The sequence below is a fragment of the Eriocheir sinensis genome, chromosome 24 (genome assembly GCF_024679095.1).
Source record: "Eriocheir sinensis breed Jianghai 21 chromosome 24, ASM2467909v1, whole genome shotgun sequence".
Classification (NCBI taxonomy): domain Eukaryota; kingdom Metazoa; phylum Arthropoda; class Malacostraca; order Decapoda; family Varunidae; genus Eriocheir; species Eriocheir sinensis.
Window position 1 is genome coordinate 12,810,934 of NC_066532.1, and position 18,846 is coordinate 12,829,779.

Below are 18,846 nucleotides of genomic sequence, written 5' to 3' on the forward strand. Positions count from 1 at the left end.
GTTCAGTCCCTTATGTCTGCTCCCTTGACTAAATCAAGGCCTTTATTTTTTTTTAGCACATGTCCCCTACCATTGTATCTTTTTAGTTTCCTGGTGCTACTTACACATGTATCCTTAGTTGTATAATCACACTCTGTACTGCCTGGGGTTGGGATGATATGCTCCTCCCTTCTCCTTTGTTGTTTACTTGAAACATCAAACAATAAACTATCAATCAATCAATCTCTCTCACTCTTCTTCTTCTTCTTCTTCTTCTTCTTCTTCTTCTTCTTCTTCTTCTTCTTCTCCTTTTCCTTCAGAGACACGCCAGTCCTCGTCGACCGACCGACTCTTTTAGGGTCATCCAGTGGAGCCGGTCTGTAGGCAACCAGCACCCTCTTCATGGGCCGCCCCCCAACAAAGGCCATTGGTCCCTCCGCGGAGATACAAAATCATTAAACAACTTTCCTTCTTCTTCTTCTTCTTCTTCTTCTTCTTCTTCTTCACTTTTCTTTCGGGTGGCCTCAAGAATACCTTTGACCGGCAGGATGGGCGGGACGTTTGGCAAGAGTGGGTCGTGGGTGTTGGACCACACTATGGACGACATTCCCTTGACCCCCTACAACGGAAACGTCAAGCATGGATCCATCATCACCGGGTTCGAGTGAGTAAGACCAAAGCGCGACAAAGGAACAGTTAAAAGAAAGAGTGAACGATATACTACATATTTAATCACCTTTGCTTTCCTTCTATCCCATCCCTGTACTACTGTTACAAGTTGGACAGATTGCCACCCGGTATCTGGTGTGGTATCTTGATTTGATCTTTGTCTTTCGTCAGAGATCCTCCTCCATATGCGGTAGATCATTTAGAGGAAGAAACGGAGGGGGAAAAGAGAAGCAGGAAACGGTCGCACTGGGTCGCATACACTACAATGTTCGTTATGTCTATCGGCTTCTCCATAGTCTTAACCGGTGTGTGGCCGTACCTACATGACGTAAGTGTGTGTGTGTGTGTGTGTGTGTGTGTGTGTGTGTGTGTGTGTGTGTGTGTGCTTGTGAGAGAGAGAGAGAGAGAGAGAGAGAGAGAGAGAGGGGGGGGGGGAGGACTTGTTTTCATCCATGCGTCCCTTGAGCCATGGTCCTTATGCTTCGCATCCCAAGATGGTGCACCTGTAAACACTTGCCTGCGCCCGGGCTGGGGCTGAACACCAGGCCCTCTCCAAGAAAGCCTACCGGCGAAACGGAAAATAAAAAAAATCATCTTCATTTCCATCCACCATTCTAATATTTTCATTTTATCCATCACAGCTCAACCCTAGCCTCCCAAAGGAGTCCATAAGCTTCGTGGTGGCGGCAAATCCCTTTGGACAGATGGTGGCTTCGCCCCTGCTCGGAATATGGGGGAACAAAGCCGGCAAAATCAGGTAGTGTAGCCATGATATATATATTTTATTCTATTCCACCTTTTTTCGATTTTTTCCTCTGCACATACCGACATAGCGTAGTGTAACTTTTTTCGGTTTAGGTCCATTGAACACGTCAAGAAATCTGAAAAAAAAAAAAATATTGTTATCAAATACCTTCTGCGCATGGTGGAAAATTTGAAGAAAGAGGTTATGAAATAATTTGGTCAAGAAAAAAAAATTGAGACAGTTTAACATTCTACTCCGTTCCAAAAAACATGTTTCATGCGACAATTTAACTTTTTTTTCCTCGGTGTTCCCTGCTTGGTCGTTCTGCTCCTGGTTGGTGTGCGTTGACAGAGGGGCGTGCCTCACCACCGTGTTTTTCTTCGCCTTTGGCAACATTATGTACTCCTTGCTCGCCCTCTTCGAGGACATGGGAGACATGGGGACTTACTACGCCATGATCATCGCCAGGTTCATCGTCGGAGTCAGTTCCGGTGAGGTCAAATCATTACTATTATTCCGTTGTAGAATATTGATATTGAATATTGAATACTATTTCATTTACTATCTTTCAGGTGTCTGACATTTTGGACGAGGCACCTGTAACCGGTACACCATATCAGCTAAAGCCCCGTTCACACTGTGCCGACTCTGGGCCACGACTACCCACGACTCTAGGTTACCCGAGGTCTTGGGTGTTGGTGTGAAAGGGTCGGGCATGTCTTGAAAGAGGTCTTGAGACTGTTGCTGAATGCTGCGCCGACGTCGTGACGGGAGTCTGGAGTCGTGAGGGTTAGCACGACATGCTGGCAACTAGTTGGTCGAATGTCCCAGACAGTCGGCAAGACATCAAGACCCCAATAAAACCTCCCTCCCCCTCTTCTTGGAGCGTGGGAACCAACTTGTCAAATGGAAAAGTCGCTGGGTTGTCGTGGCCCAGAGTCAGCACAGTGTGAATGGGGCTTAAGTGTCTCTAAAGTGTTCAGCAAAAAGGTCTGTGTTGCTCTTTGCAGCCAACGTGACGCTGTGCAGGTCCTACCTCGCCCAGTCCACCACCGTCAAGGAGCGAACAGCCGGCATCGCTATCATCTCCGCCGCACAAGCCCTTGGGTTCGTTGTTGGACCAGGTCAGTCACTGTCCGTAAAAGAGCTTGGACCATAACTGTGTAGAGCCCGTGAAATGTGTGTCTATTGTCACCAAAATTTTAAATAACTCTTAACTTCCTTGGACAGAGGGGTGACTTAGCTATTTTTCAACGCCAATTTGCAAAGAGAATTTGACATTGATGGGTATAGCAATGTAAGATGAATTATAGATAAAAACCCTCATAACGTAACTGATTATTCTGCAAGTAGGAATGAGCAGTATTGCAAGGGACCTGCGATATTATCGTCAACTTAGACTTAAAAAATAAAAATACCGCAGGCCCATTGCTATACTGTCCACATTCACTAGCAGAATTATCTTTATTTGCGTAATGAGGGTTTGTATCTTTAACCTGATAGAAATAGCATCATAATGTCCAAATATGTACAGTTCCGGATACAAGTGAAGACACAGATTTCAGTAACTTTCGTTCGCAGACATTATTGAGTTTTCTCCTTTATTTGATTCACAAGCAATAAGTATGTCAAATAGCTACTCATAACATTTTTTAGAGAGTAGAAGGAAACGTTGCTTCGTTGGGGATGAAATTTTTCACTTAATGTTAAAGCGACTGGCATGTAAATAATCTGACTTTGCTTTCTGACAATTACCAGTGCCGAATCTTTGCGCTATTTTCATTATTATGATATCAAACTCTTTTAATGAAATAGTAGTATAAAACCAGTATTCGACTTTAATACTTGCTTATAATTTTAACTCTTAAGATAAAATCATACCATTTGAGTGTGGGGGAAAATGGACGTAAATTTATGAAACGTTATCGATCAGTGTAGGGAGAACACCTTGCGATGATAGGCTACATATAGATCTTGCAATGGTTACATTATTAGCCTGATACTTAAATACATAAGAACATAGGAATATAAGAAGTCTGCAGAAGGCCAGTAGGGTTATGCGAGGAGACTCCTGTGCACCAAACACCACCTAACATCACTATCCATGCATATATCCAATCTTTTCTTAAATGTGTCTACCGTATTGGCACTCGCAACATGACTGCCAAGCCTTCCATTCATCCACCACTCTGTTGGTGAACCACTTCTTGCCAATGTCCTTGTTGAATCTGAATTTATCCAGTTTAAACCCATTACTACGTGTCCTACCCGTCTCACCATCAGGACCTTATTGATATCTCCTTTATCAGGCCCTTCATCCATTTATGAACCATATTTATTTATAAGACCAAGTCTCCTTGCACCCAACGCCTTTCTAGAGAATCCAAGTTTAATTATATAAGCCTTTCCTCATATGGCAAGTTTCTTAGCCCGTGAATCATCCTAATCATCCTCCTCTATACCGATTCTAACAATTTGATATTTATTCTATAGCAAGGTGACCAGAACTATACCGCATAATTGAGATGAGGTTTCACTAATGCTAAATATAGCTTGAGGATGATATCAGCGCTTCTGTTGCTCACGCTCCTTGAAATGAATCCTAGTACCCCGTTTGCACGATTTCTAGCCTGAATGCATTGTGCCCTTGGACGGAGATCAGAGCTCACTAAGACCCTTAAACCCTTCTCACACCTAGATCTGCTCAGAGGAGTGTCATTTAAGCAAAACATATGTGAAGGCTTATTTCTGACTATACTCAGAATATTGCATTTTCCGACACAACTCCATCTGCCACCTCCTCGCCCACTCATACAATCTGTCTAGTTCATCCTGGAGAACACTAGTGTCCTGATCCGACTCAATTACTCTGCCGATCTTTGTGTCATCTGCGAACTTACTGACTTTATTACTAATTCCTGTGTCTAAATCATTGATATATATATATATATATATATATATATATATATATATATATATATATATATATATATATATATATATATATATATATATATATATATATATATATATATATATATATATATATATATATATATATATATATATATATATATATATATATATATATATATATATATATATATATATATATATATATATATATATATATATATATATATATATATATATATATATATATATATATATATATATATATATATATATATATGTATATATATATATATATATATATATATATATATATATATATATATATATATATATATATATATATATATATATATATATATATATATATATATATATATATATACAGAACTCAATACTGACCCCTGTGGGACCCCACTCGTAACGCAGCCCCTGTCAGATTTTTTATCACTGATTTGCACTCTTTGACTCTTATTGCTAAGCCATGCCCTGATCCAATTCAAACCTTTCCCATACACTCCATGGACCTGTAATTTAAGCAACAGTAAGGAACTTTGTCGAAAACTTTACTAAAATCAAAATGTAATATGCCATAGTTTTCAACTCTATCTACCGCCTTAAATACTTTATTGTAGAAGGACAACAGATTTGTGAGGCACGACCTTTCGTGAACCGATGTGAGAGATACGACCCTTCGTGAGCCATGTTACGAGTCATGAATTAAGCTGTTTTTCTAGATGATCCCGAATGCTTCTGGCTATTATCGACTCTAGCATCTTACCTACAATCGATGTTAAGCTTTATGGACGATAATAATTAGAAGTAACTGACCTGTCTCCCTTTTTGAAAATCGGTGTCACATTAGCTACTTTCCATAGGCTAGGCACATAACCAGAATATATTGACATCATAAAGATATCGGTTAGTGGGACACTGAGAACCTCCTTGCATTCCTTCATAACTCGTGGAAATATTTTGTCAAGGCCTGGCGATTTATTTTGTGGATGGTGACGATTATATCCCTCAACTTGTCGCCCTTATATACCTGATCCCTCTCCGGAATTATTGTTAGATCCTCTTGTGCTAAGACTGGGAGGAAGTAGTTGTTCAACGCTGTACTCATATTTTCGCTATTTTCCAAAATTTCGCCTCTGTTTGCTTGCAGCGGTCCAATTATCTCCCTCGTTTTTTGTCCGATATATCTTAAAGAAGCCCTTGGGATTACTTTTCGCCTCTTTTGCTATAGTCTCATAGTTCCTTTTGCTACGCGGGTGTTTTTCTTTACCAATCTGGCTAGTTCAACATACCTACCCCTAAAGAGTGTTTCACCATTATTTATTTTCTTACAAATTCCCCTCTTTAAGCCTATCTCATGCTTTAGTCTACGGGTCATCCATTTCGGGTCATTGTTTTCCTTCCTAAGTGTTCGCTGAGGTATCTGCTGCCCATGCCCCTCTACTATTACTTTAACTAAATTAATATAGATTATTTCTACTTGGTTCTCCTGGAAATCAGATTCCAATCGACAGTTATGGCTCACATCTAGCCCTAAGGCTTTCCAATTTACTTCCATATCTTTTAACCGCTGTATCTCAAAAACTATTCATCACAGCTAAAAAAACAAAACCACCATTGAAAGGAGGAGGTCCAAATCTATAGGATTCGGTTATGTATGCCTCTCCTGCGAACGTACAGGCACGTTCAGGGGGTGCTGCCTGTGAGTGTGACTGGCGCTCGCAGCGAGCTTTTAGCACCACCAGCAAGTGACGCTAGTGATCGCTCTTTAACCTCTGTATCTCAAAAACTATTTATCACAGCTAAAAAACAACAAAAACATCATTGGAAAGAGGAGACCAAGATCTATAAGATTCGGATATGTAAGCCTCTCCTGCAAACGTACAGGCACGTTTAGGGGGTGTTGCCTGTGAAGACTCACAGAGCCCTGGGGTTCCTGCGTAGGAACCTTAGCAGGTGTAACACAAACATCAAAATTCTTGCATAAAGACACTCGTTCGGCCACACATAGAATATTGTGACACTGTCTGGGACCCACACACTAATAATAACATAAATAAATTAGAGGCCATACAAAACAAAGCTGCAAGATGGGCCAGACGTGATTACAGACACACCACATCAGTCACTTTGCTTAAACAAGACATAATACTAGACCCATTAGCAACACGAAGACAAATACACAGACAACAAATGCTATATAAGATCACAAACAAGTTAGTAGACATAAACAAAGACACTTATTTACACCCGACAACTACACGATCCGCTAGAGGCAGCCACAACCTTGAATACCACACATACCAGACTAACACTAGTATATTCAAATATTCATTCTTTCCTCGCAGCATCCAAGAGTGGAATCATCTCCCATCTCATGTAGTTAATAGTCCCACTCTTGACACATTTAGGAATAGGATCATCAATCATTATCTCCCTAATCCTGGTCCTTTACCATATTCCAGTACCTTTCCTCATCCTAACCCTTATCTTAATCCTGTCCTGGTCCCCTGAACCCGCGCATATCATGCCACGCGAGAGTGGCCCTCTGCGGGTGCCCTAAAATGAAATGAAATGAAGACTTACATCTGTGCGTGCGCGACGGTCAGCCATATTGAGGAATGAGGCAACTGACTAGATCTCATGAAGTCATGATAGGGTGCTGGCAGGGTAGTATTGCCAACTGCAAAATTTACAACTATTTGGTAAAAAAAAATCAGTCAGGTGATAGGTGAAGCTATACAAATATGCCGCTATTTTGGACAACAACATTCACCAGTTACTCTTCATGCTGGGTTCACACATTCACGATTTGTGGTCCACGATGGCCCCCCGGAGAGCAGGTGGTAAAACCGTGACCTCTGGCCACGATCTGACTGCCAGATTACCCATGTGGCGGCTGTACAACGGTGTACAAGGGTAGTACGCCGGAGCGAGAGCGACGTTCCCGGATCAGTCCCGATCCCACCCCGGAAGCCCTCCCGACCCACCTAAGACGGCCATGGAAAATGTCAATATATCACCACGGTTCCAGCCGGTAACCGTGAACCGACGACCACGATGAAGTTACGGAGTTGCCTAGGTACCTTCCCGGTGTTTCACGGACATCGGCGCCTAACCGTTGTAGCATCTTGGTATTTCTGCCGATGTATAAAAAGGGGGCATTGCCTTGAACTGGCACGTGTGTGTGTGTGTGTGTGTGTGTGAGATATCCTGAGTGTCATGTTTATCTTTCCATTGCCTCCTTCCAGGCATTCAGACACTCCTCATTTTCTTGGTGCCCGAGGAGGTGGATACCGGCATTTGGTGGCTCAAGTGGAACAAGTTCACTGCACCGGGTTGGGTGGCTGCTGCGCTGGGCTTCATTAATCTAGTGGTTCTCATGCCTTGCATCTTTACGGTAAGACCTTATTCAAAAATTAATTCTGTTTCGAATAGCAAACCACGTTTGTAAAATGTTCTAATGACATTTTCGCCTACAGGAATACAATATCGCAGAGAGGGAGAGGAAACTCTTAAATCAGAACGCGAAGGACGATGAGTTATTGAAGCTACCCAAGCCGGACACCTTAGGTATCATCGTAACCCTGTATGGCTTCTTCGTTACTGCCTTCGTCTACGTACTCCTAGAAACCCTCGCTGTGCCCTTCGTCAGCGATCAGTATGCGTGGGATGACGACAAAGCCATGTCGATAGTTGGCTTAGCCCTGATGGGGGCTGGAATACTCGCTACCTTCCTCTTTCCTCTCAGCGGCAAGTTGGGACGTATTTTTGACGAAAGATTGGTGCTATTGTTCCTCGGTTTCGTTCCGATACTCATTGGCACCTTCCTCTTCCTGCCATACCCAGGTCAAACAATACCAATGCAAAATTGCGAAAATACCACCACTAGCTTCACTGAAATAACTTCACCCTTCACAACCGTCTTGGACTCCTGGGACACCATTCCTACCAGCGAACCTACTTTCGATGAAATCCCCCTGTTCGACTATCTTTCCGTTTTTCGGCAATGGTCACCTTTGTCTGCCGTTGTGGAAGAGAGCGACGAAGACTGCTCTCCTGGCTGTCCTGATCGCCAGGACTGGTGTTACTCAGTGCCGCAGCTGCCACTCGCGCAGTTGAGTGTGGCTTTCATCATCGTCATGGCTGGTTATCCTATGGCACAGTCTATCGCCCAAGGCATCTTTTCCAAGATGCTGGGCCCCAAGCCACAGGGTTTATGGATGGGTGTCCTCACAGGTGTGGGTAGCCTATCCCGTATAACGGGTCCCATTTTTGTCTCCTTCATATACGCTAAATATGGTACATACGCATGTTTTGGTGGCTTATTAGCGATGATGATCATCGCGTTCATTGCACTTGTATTAATGTTCAAGCGTCTCGTACCCATGGAAATCCCCCAGTCTAGCACGCAGCACGCATATGATGGCCCGGCCGAAAAACTCTAACTCTGCAGTTACATACAAGAGCAGCAGCCCACAGGGATGCAGACAGTGCAGTCCGAGATGTGTCTTCCAAGAAGACACCGTGCCAAGGGAAGAACCACCACGCCGTCGTCCAATAAGTCGCACTGAGAAACCCTCTCATCCTTGCCCACTCATAATACATCATTATTGTGTCATTACCTCTAAAAGTACATCATGTGTCTTTCTGTCAATATGTTTGGTTACACTGAGTATATGAATGTGCTTTACTTATGTATGTGTGTAAGGTGTGTACATGTTTGTGCTATGCATGCGGTTCATCCCACTAACGTTATGTTACTTTAACCAAATTTGTCACAGCAACATTAATTAACAGGCATCGCCATCCAGCACCAATATTTGCATCGCAATGGAAAATTCTGCAACTAATTTGTTAAAAATTAATTAATAAATAATACAGAAGTTAGCCTTATATTTGAAATAACCCCTGAAATATTGATACTCTCTCTCTCTCTCTCTCTCTCTCTCTCTCTCTCTCTCTCTCTCTCTCTCTCTCTCTCTCTCTCTCTCTCTCTCTCTCTCTCTCTCTCTCTCTCTCTCTCTCTCTCTCTCTCTCTCTCTCTCTCTCTCTCTCTGTCTCTCTCTCTCTCTCTCTCTCTCTCTCTCTCTCTCTCTCGCTTTCGCCAGCAGGTACCCTCACGACGTGAGCAAGTGCTCATTATTGTCGATCTCTGGGTACTGCCAGGACCTCACACACCACACACCCCATCCCCCATGTTCAAGGGGGGACAGTAATCACTCCTAGTCAACGGAAAGAATCCGGCCTGAGTGGGGCTCGAACCGCCGCCTGTTTGGCCATGAAGCCTTGCAGCGCGGCGCTCTAACCCATTGAGCTACCGGAGCGGTGTGTGTGTGTGTGTGGGGGGGGGGGGGGGAGCCAAACTTTCCAGCTTTTTCTTCATCAACTGCAGCAATCGCGGTCTTCGCTCTAATTTCCATTTCGTGGAACACCTTCTCTCCTCCTCTAAACTTTCACCTTCTCTTCCTATAGGCAAAACACAGGTTTCTAAGGTTAATGGCAGTAACCTCTACTCTGTACCCTCCTTCTATATCTGTCCTAGATTTCAATCCAAAGCTGAATGTTGAATATACGTACGCAATAACATCATTTGCTCTCCTGCCCACGATCTTGATTCTTCAGAATTTTCCACCATGTGGCTAAGACTTAATTGTCATTCTATTACTAAATACATAGGTGTTATTTATTTCTCACCTAACTCTACTAACTATGTAAAATTCTATGATTTTGAACTCTAAAGTGGAGCACATCCTGACACACGCTCCGTTTGCTGAAATCTCCATCTTTAGAGATTTCAGTGTTCATCACCAGTTTTAGATTTTATCCTCTTTCAGTGACACCCTGGTGAACAAGCCAACAGCTTTGCTCTCCTCAGTGGTCTTAAGCAGTTGGTTCAGCATCCTACACGTATTCCTGACCGCCTTTGAGATACGACCAACATTCTAGACCTGTTCCAAACCTCTAATAATCCTTCATCATCAAACTGTTCTCTCCGTCGGGTTCCTCCGATCACAATTTTATTTCCGCATTCTGTTCTATCACTCCTGTACAACCTCTAAATGGAATTCTCTAGATTTAGATGTAGTCTCATATATATACACATAAGAGATGAAAGCGTGAGTCATTTGTAGCTTAGAGTTAAAGTCAAGTCAGAATTCAGCTGCGAGAAGAGTATAGTTAACATTCTGTCAAGGTGTTTAACTTTCCCCATCTGCCTCCACGGAATTTTCTCCCCTTACTGCCGCCCTTGCTGCCTCTCCCACCCACCCAGAGGCGTCAAAAAAAAAAAAAAAAAAAAGAGTTCATAGTGACGCCATGAGGCTCCAACTGCACCAGCTGAGGCTCCCATGATCCGAGTGTCTTGGCCAAAGATCAAGTCTTCAGTCGCAGTATTATATTTACCATAGAAATTAATTTGTAATCATGTAGTGATTTTCAGTGTTTCTAGCAACTTTTTCTGTCACTCCTTCAGTATTAAATTTTCTTGCAGTAACTTCTTATTGGGTGAAATTTAGTAAAAGTTATGCTGTTATTGATTATTGTAGATTTGTTATATTTTTATTGCAACTATTTTTCTTTATTTTCCAAAAAATAGGTGGATTTCACCTGGGGTTCGTGATAGCGTAACTCGGACATGCTATTTATAGGGTTTGTGTTCAAGGGCTAAACAACAACGGCATCTCCTGACGACGACGCAATAGCAGAACCCTTTCTGAGTAACATATTAAAATTTAACCTGTCATTTAGTAACTGTTCTCTGTAAAGATTTGAGCACCTAGATTTTGCAACTAATGCTCATCACCACAGGTTAACCGACACGAGCCGCCTTGCTGCTGCTGCTGCTGCTACATTCACAGTTTTCCTGCAACACACAGCATTAAATAAATTTAAACCCTCAGTTTCCCGTAATGTGAAGCACAAAACAACATATGTGTATAGAGTATTTCTTTACTGAGAATGGCTTAAATTATATTATCAAATCCCGAAGTATGTAACTCAACTCATGGGACACCCTATATATATATATATATATATATATATATATATATATATATATATATATATATATATATATATATATATATATATATATATATATATATATATATATATATATATATATATATATATATTATTTTGTGTTTTCATTACGGGAAACTGAGGGTTTAAATTTATTTAATGCTGTGTGTTGCAGGAAAACTGTGAACCATGTAACTACAACTTTTCTCTCTCCCGGCAATAGTGCTGAGAGATGGCACGGCCTTGGTCACCCCAGCCACCCCCGAGACCGGATAAGGTGATTATAGACTCGTAAATGCATATCCTGCTGCCTTGATGTTGAAACGTCACTGTGAACTTTTAGATATAGCGCCGGTAGGCTTTCTTCAGGAGCCTGGTGGTCGGGCCAAGCCCGTCATGGCGCAGGCAATTTTTATAATGGCGCCATTTATGCTTGGCTCATGCTGCTCCCCGGAACTCATTCTTGATTCACTTGGGCGGTTTCTTCTTGAGTCCGGGTTGATGGGTGGTCTTCAGGACAGCATGTGGGTAGTCTTAGGTCACTCGGCTGTGACTGAAAAATCCTAGGTGGTAGCAGGCGAATTCGAACCGACGTCGTCCATGACGCGGTGAATGCGAGGCCCGCACGCTAACCACTCAGCCACCACCTACCCTATTTTGTTCATAAACTACTGTTTTATGGACTTCTTGGCCGTCTGTAAAATATTCATTTTTGCATTTACTTTTAATATGACTCAAATAGATCGTTAAGTTGCCTCACCAGTGAAGACGTGGTCACAAGTGTGGCTATCACCTGTGGCGCTGTCCGGCCACCTGTCTCGGCCACGTAGCCCCAATCTTTAACTGCTTTCAATACTACATAGACGCTTCTCCAGACATCTTTATATAATAATATATACTGAATTATCCTAGAACATAATCCTTTCGTCTTATTCAGAGGGCTTTGTGAATGAGCCAATGAACGTTTCTGTAAAACGAATGCTCTAGGTCAGAGGTTCTCAAACTTTTTGACCTGCGACCGCTTCAACTCACTTCGAAAGACTTGCAGAACCCTCCCCCAAAGAAAGTATCCGAATATTATCTGACACACAAATGCTCTCTCTCTCTCTCTCTCTCTCTCTCTCTCTCTCTCTCTCTCTCTCTCTCTCTCTCTCTCTCTCTCTCTCTCTCTCTCTCTCTCTCTCTCTCTCTCTCTCTCTCTCTCTCTCTCTCTCTCTCTCTCTCTCTCTCTCTCTCTCTCTCTCTCTCTCTCTCTCTCTCTCTCAGAAGTGGAATTGGACCCCTAACAAACAGCGATGGTGCACTAGTGACTGACAGCCAACACGTTGCAAACCTATTAAACAATTACTTTTCCTCGGTGTTTAATACTAACAATCCTCCCACCATTACCACCAACACCAGTAATAATGTAAATCCCGAGCATGCATTGCCTAACTTTGAAATAACAACCGATGAAGTCCTTAAAGCCCTCAAATCACTTAAAACAAATAAAAGTCCTGGACCTGACAAAGTATATCTTACTCTGCTCAAAGAAACAAAAAGCGAAATAGTCTCCTCCCTCACAACCGTATTCAATATGTTCTTGCGACAAGGCATCGTCCCTTCGGATTGGAAAAAGGCTAACGTGACACCGATTTTTAAGAAAGGAGACAAAAAAATACCAGGTAATTACAGGCCCATTAGTCTAACTTCGGTTGTAGGTAAGCTATTTGAGAGCATAATTAGAGACAAAATTGAGATTTACCTCGAAAGCCACTCATTAATTGGGGACTCACAACACGGCTTCCGTAACAAAAGATATTGCCTATCAAACCTATTAACCTTTAATAACGACCTCTTCACGATTTATGACGTAACCAAATCACTGGACGTAGTCTATCTTGATTTCCAGAAAGCGTTTGATAAAGTCCCACGTCATAAATTACTTTACAAATTAAAGCAAATAGGTATTGACGGTCAAGTACACCAATGGATCGCGAATTGGTTGAGCAACAGACAACAAAGAGGGGTGATTGACGGATTTAACTCAGAGTGGGCGCCGGTCACTAGTGGCGACCCTCAGGGCTCGGTTCTTGGCCCAGTGCTCTTCATTATTTACATCAACGATGTGGATGTCGGACCCAATAATCGCATTAGTAAATTTGCAGACGACACAAAGATTGGTAACTCGGCTCACACTGACGAAGACAGGCAAAGCCTCCAAGAGGATTTGCACAAAATTTCAGCTTGGTCTGATGGATGGGAGATGCCCTCTAACGTAGACAAGTGCCAGGTCCTTCAAGTTGGAACAAGGAATAAGAAGTTCGATTACGAAATGCGCGGCGTTAAACTCAAAAGCGTTCAATCCGTTAAGGACTTGGGGGTCAAAATCGCGTCAAACCTCAAATTCTCACAGCAATTCATCGATGCAGCAATTAAAGCGAACAGAATGTTGGGCTTCATTAAAAGAAACTTTTTATTCAAGAATAAAGATGTAATACTTCCACTCTACAATAGTTTAGACAGACCCCACTTAGAATATGCGGTACAGTTTTGGTCTCCCCACCATGCAAAGGACATTGGTAAATCAGAAGGTGTTCAGCGTCGGGCAACAAAAATGATCCCTTCCTTGCACAACAAATCTTACGAAGAAAGGCTTTCCACCCTTAACATGTTCTCTCTTGAGAAACGTCGCTTCCGAGGAAAACTGATCGAATGTTTTAAAATACTTAATGGTTTCACGAATGTAGACAGATCAACATTGTTTATGATCGATGACACTTTGCGTACGAGGAACAATGGCATAAAACTCAAATGTAGACAAGTAAATTCAGACTGCACCAAATTTTTCTTCACTAACGTTGTAGCGCGAGAATGGAATAAGCTCCCACCATCAGTGGTCCAGTGTAACACGATTGACTCCTTCAAAAACAAGCTCGACCGTCACTTCCATCAACTTAATATCAACTAGAGTTGAAATGCATCGTTTTGGAGCCTTCTGATTAATGTAGAATCACTTAGGTTTAAGGACAGACTACCTAGTCTGGACCATGAGGTCTGTGTGGTCTGATTTTCTATGTAAATCTATGTAAATCTCTCTCTCTCTCTCTCTCTCTCTCTCTCTCTCTCTCTCTCTCTCTCTCTCTCTCTCTCTCTCTCTCTCTCTCTCTCTCTCTCTCTCTCTCTCACACACACACACACACACACACACACACACACACACACTGATAGCTCAGTCGATTAAAGCTCTGCGGTGCCAGGCTCCGCGGCCTGACGGACGAAGGTTTGAGCCCCGCTCAGGCCGGGTTACTGTCCTCCCTTGAGCAAGGGGGATGGGGTGTGTGATGTGTGGGGGTCCCAACACCACTCAGAGAGCTTGCTCTTGTCGGGACGGTAGAGTATTTCTTTACTGAGAATGCCTTAAATTATATTATCAAATCTGGAGATTGTTTGTCCAATTCGTGATCAAGCCATGGGTGAATTATTACACACCATGGAGAAGCCCTGCTCGCCCCGCGCACTTCACCAGTAAGTGAGGCCTGACAGTCAGTCCGGTGCCCCACCCAGGACTGGCAAAAGCCCGCTTGTCACACTGTGCTGTGTGGTCTTTCCATGCACGGAATTTGGATGGGTATTACACACATGTATTATATTATCTTTAACTTTAATGAAGACATATACACTAAGAAGTAAATTATAGATACTTAAAAAATAATATTTAAAACGGCCAAACAGGCGGCGCGCGGTTCGAGCCCCGCTCAGGCCGGATTCTTTCGGTTGACTAGGAGTGGTTACTGTCCCCAAGGCAAGTATAGAGAGGTATCGTCACTCTCATAGAACGTGAAAAACCAAATTTTGAAATGAGCTTTTTTATTAGGACCTCTCGGATGTTTTTTAGGTTATAAACTACTACAATAACATAAAATAAGATGTGGATTTTTTGTTATATACCCTATGAAGCAATTGTCGGTGAATAAAAAATATAAATAGAAATGTTCACGGCATCTCATCCTGGACGATGATTGGCTGGCGTCTCGATAAGCTCCGCCCCTTCCTCGAGCCTAATTAAGCCCCGCCCCATCCTCGTTGTCTGCCCAAACCGACGACTTCACACACCTCACTCCCACCCTGTTTCCTGACCCCAACATTCATTTTTACGAAAAACTGAGACCACCATCATCTTCCTGAGAAAATTCTGCATCACACTAGCATAAATTTGTAACAATAATGTAAAATTACACATACGAAAATCAGAGTTAAGTGAACTATGGAGTAAACATGTTCTTGCACTTATTTCCCTTCAACTCCTTAGTACTCAGCTGGTTTTCGTCGCATCACTTATATAAGCCCAGATCCTGAATCTGCATGCTTTTCCGCTTCTGATGGTTTAGGGTACGTCCCGAGGTAAAAATATGCATAGGGTCAAAAACGCCTCCAAACATAAGCCACGCCGTGACGGTGTTCATTAGCTTCGGCATTTGTTTACTCAAGTCAGACTCGCCGCTCACCTCACGCCCCATCTGTGTGTGAGCGGCGAGTCTGACTTGAGTAAACAAATGCCGAAGCGAATGAAAGCGTCACGGCTCGGCTTATGTTCGGAGGCGATTTTGACCCTATGTATATTTTTACCTCGGGAGATACCACACACCATCAGAAGCAGAAAAGCATGCAGATTCAGGATCTGCATGGGCTTATAAAAGTGATGCGACGAAAACCAGCTGAATACTAAGGAGTTGAAGTTGAAATAAGTGCAAGAACATGTTTACTCCATAGTTCACTTAACTCTGATTTTCGTATGTGTAATTTTACATTATTGTTACAAATTTATGCTAGTGTGATGCAGAATTTTCTCAAGAAGATGATGGTGGTCTTAGCTTTTCGTAAAAATGAATGTTGGGGTCAGGAAACAGGGTGGGAGTGAGGTGTGTGGAGTCGTCGGTTTGGGCAGACAACGAAGATGGGGCGGGGCCGAGCGTGAAGGCTATAGGAGTTGCCAACGAGTGATTTCCTCCCGCCTGCATGTATGACGGTATACCTTCTCTATACTTGCCATGGATGGGGCGGGGCCGAGCGTGAAGGCTATAGGAGTTGCCAACGAGTGATTTCCTCCCGCCTGTATGACGATACCTTCTCTATACTTGCCTTGGATGGGGCGGGGCCGAGCGTGAAGGCTATAGGAGTTGCCAACGAGTGATTTCCTCCCGCCTGTATGACGATACCTTCTCTATACTTGCCTTGGATGGGGCGGGGCCGAGCGTGAAGGCTATAGGAGTTGCCAACGAGTGATTTCCTCCCGCCTGTATGACGATACCTTCTCTATACTTGCCTTGGATGGGGCGGGGCCGTGAAGGCTATAGGAGTTGCCAACGAGTGATTTCCTCCCGCCTGTATGACGATACCTTCTCTATACTTGCCTTGGATGGGGCGGGGCCGAGCGTGAAGGCTATAGGAGTTGCCAACGAGTGATTTCCTCCCGCCTGTATGACGATACCTTCTCTATACTTGCCTTGGATGGGGCGGGGCCGAGCGTGAAGGCTATAGGAGTTGCCAACGAGCGATTTCCTCCCGCCTGTATGACGATACCTTCTCTATACTTGCCTTGCATATACCACCTCCTCCCCTAACAATTAGCTATAAATGTTTCTCACACTCAGTTAATTTTGTTGCTTGATCGCCTCAGTTTGCTTGGTACGTGTTATAAATTTTATTTATCTTCTTTCTACTTTATTACCATTAATCTTCTAATTTATTCCTTTTATCCTCCTAATTTATCCCCTTTATCCTCAACCATGCCATAAGGTGTCGGGTTTAACAATATGTATACCTCAAGTATTTAATTGTACTCCGGCTCTAACTAGTGCACATTCTTAGCAATAAAGACAACAGTACTATCACTATGAATAGTAATGATAGTAATAATAATGCTGATTGATAATAAAAATTGTGGCAAGAATAATGTGCAAGCATCTTCTGGCAACACTTGGGCAACGTCACGAAGGACACGTTTGTAAACACCTCGCCGCCGCCGCCGGGCCGAACGTCACGTCAGTTGTCAAGACTCCGCGATGAGGGCTGGGGAGGATGGCATTTTCCTGCTCCTTCTCTGCTTTACTTTATTGTTTGAGTTAAATTCGGCGTCACTTTATAATTCAACGGACGAAGTAGTGATACTAGACCACGGGAACTTTTCCTCTACGGTTCACGGCACGGACAATGCGTGGGTAGTGGAGTTCTACAACACCTGGTGCGGCCACTGCGTCCAGTTTGCCCCCATCTGGAAGCGGTTTGGCAAGGACGTTAAAGGTGAGGCTCAGGATAACTTGGAGCGGGATTCCGTGCGTGTTTGCACAGCTCCTCGACTAATGTTCCTGAGATGATTAATTGATTGATAGTTTATTGTTGCAAGTAAACAACTTAGGAGATGGACATATTTTCATATAGTAACAGGTTTTTTTTTTTTATACTATTTCACAGCACTTATTATACTGCTTCTTGACTAATGCTTCAGAGGTATTGGACAAATTTATTGTCATGTAATAATAGCTACCTAGGATTCATTCTAAGAAGTCCGCCACTCCAGCCCCCCCTACCCCACAAGACAAGCCTGGGGAACTGTGGGGAACCGGGGTTTGGGGGGGAAGCCAAAATCACTGAAAAATGGGCTTCCAAAATTTCCCAAGAAAAATCCCTCAATTAAGGAAAATGCCCTAGTCTCGAAAGTAAGTAAAGTCCCTAACTTTATAACCTAACAGCCCCCCTTGCCCCCCTGCTAACCAAGGCTGGGCCCCCCTCTGGACCCCCCCACATGTATGATGCGCCGGAATTTTTTTTCTTTTTTTTTTCTTTTTGGTGGGGGAGCATGTTTAAACTACTCCAACCGAACTTTACGACCTGCACGGGGGCCGAGGTTAGGTTATGTAAAGTTCAGTTACAGTAGTTTAAATACGCGGTAAAACTGAGGAACAACTACTTCTCCCCCTCCACCACCCCAGCCCCCCCTACTCCCCAAGACAAGCCTGGGGAACTGTGGGGAACCGGGGTTTGGGGGGGAAGCCAAAATCACTGAAAAATGGGCTTCCAAAATATCCCTAGAAAAATCCCTAAATTAGGGAAAATTCCCTGTTCTCGAAAGCAAGGAAAATCTCTACCGTATACTCTCACATGCGTGGGCTAATCGCTAACCAAGCATACCATCGCTAACCCCGCCAAAACAGCCCCGAGCCATGACTCAAGGTCATCCGGGACTCGGGCTGAACAGGCCCGGGCTATACCCAGCCCTCAGCACAGCAGCCGTTGGGCTGCGTGTACTAAAAAAAAATAACCACGCGTGGTGGACCTGATCTCACATGCGTGGACTAATTGCTAACCAAGCATATCATCGCTAACCAAGCGTACCATCGCTAACCAAGCATACCGTCGCTAACCAAGCGTACCATCGCTAACCAAGCATACTGTTGATAACCAAGCGTACTGTCGCTAACCAAACGTTTGTAGAAAAAATATATGAAGACCTAGTGATGTTT

At 43.3% G+C, this 18,846-nt stretch overlaps 2 protein-coding genes across 7 annotated transcripts in view; both read left to right on the forward strand.

Moving 5' to 3' along the window:
* Nucleotides 1-483: 483 nt before the first annotated feature.
* On the forward strand, nucleotides 484-9,211 carry LOC127002858 (major facilitator superfamily domain-containing protein 8-like). The gene is made up of 7 exons (XM_050869083.1): nucleotides 484-643; nucleotides 820-976; nucleotides 1,290-1,405; nucleotides 1,745-1,884; nucleotides 2,404-2,517; nucleotides 7,573-7,721; nucleotides 7,804-9,211. The coding sequence occupies exons 1-7, from the start codon at nucleotides 528-530 to the stop codon at nucleotides 8,767-8,769; spliced, it is 1,758 nt and encodes a 585-aa protein (XP_050725040.1). The 5' UTR covers nucleotides 484-527; the 3' UTR covers nucleotides 8,770-9,211.
* Nucleotides 9,212-17,320: 8,109 nt separating this feature from the next.
* LOC127002859 (sulfhydryl oxidase 2-like) overlaps nucleotides 17,321-18,846 on the forward strand; it is a 59,661-nt gene continuing 58,135 nt past the window's right edge. For 2 of the 6 annotated variants that reach the window (XM_050869085.1, XM_050869086.1), the window contains exon 1: nucleotides 17,321-17,626. In XM_050869085.1, the coding sequence (XP_050725042.1) occupies nucleotides 17,389-17,626 (238 nt within the window). In that variant the 5' untranslated portion in view covers nucleotides 17,321-17,388. The remainder of the gene's footprint in view (nucleotides 17,627-18,846) is intronic. The other 4 variants (XM_050869087.1, XM_050869088.1, XM_050869089.1 and 1 more) reach the window with 4 other exon arrangements.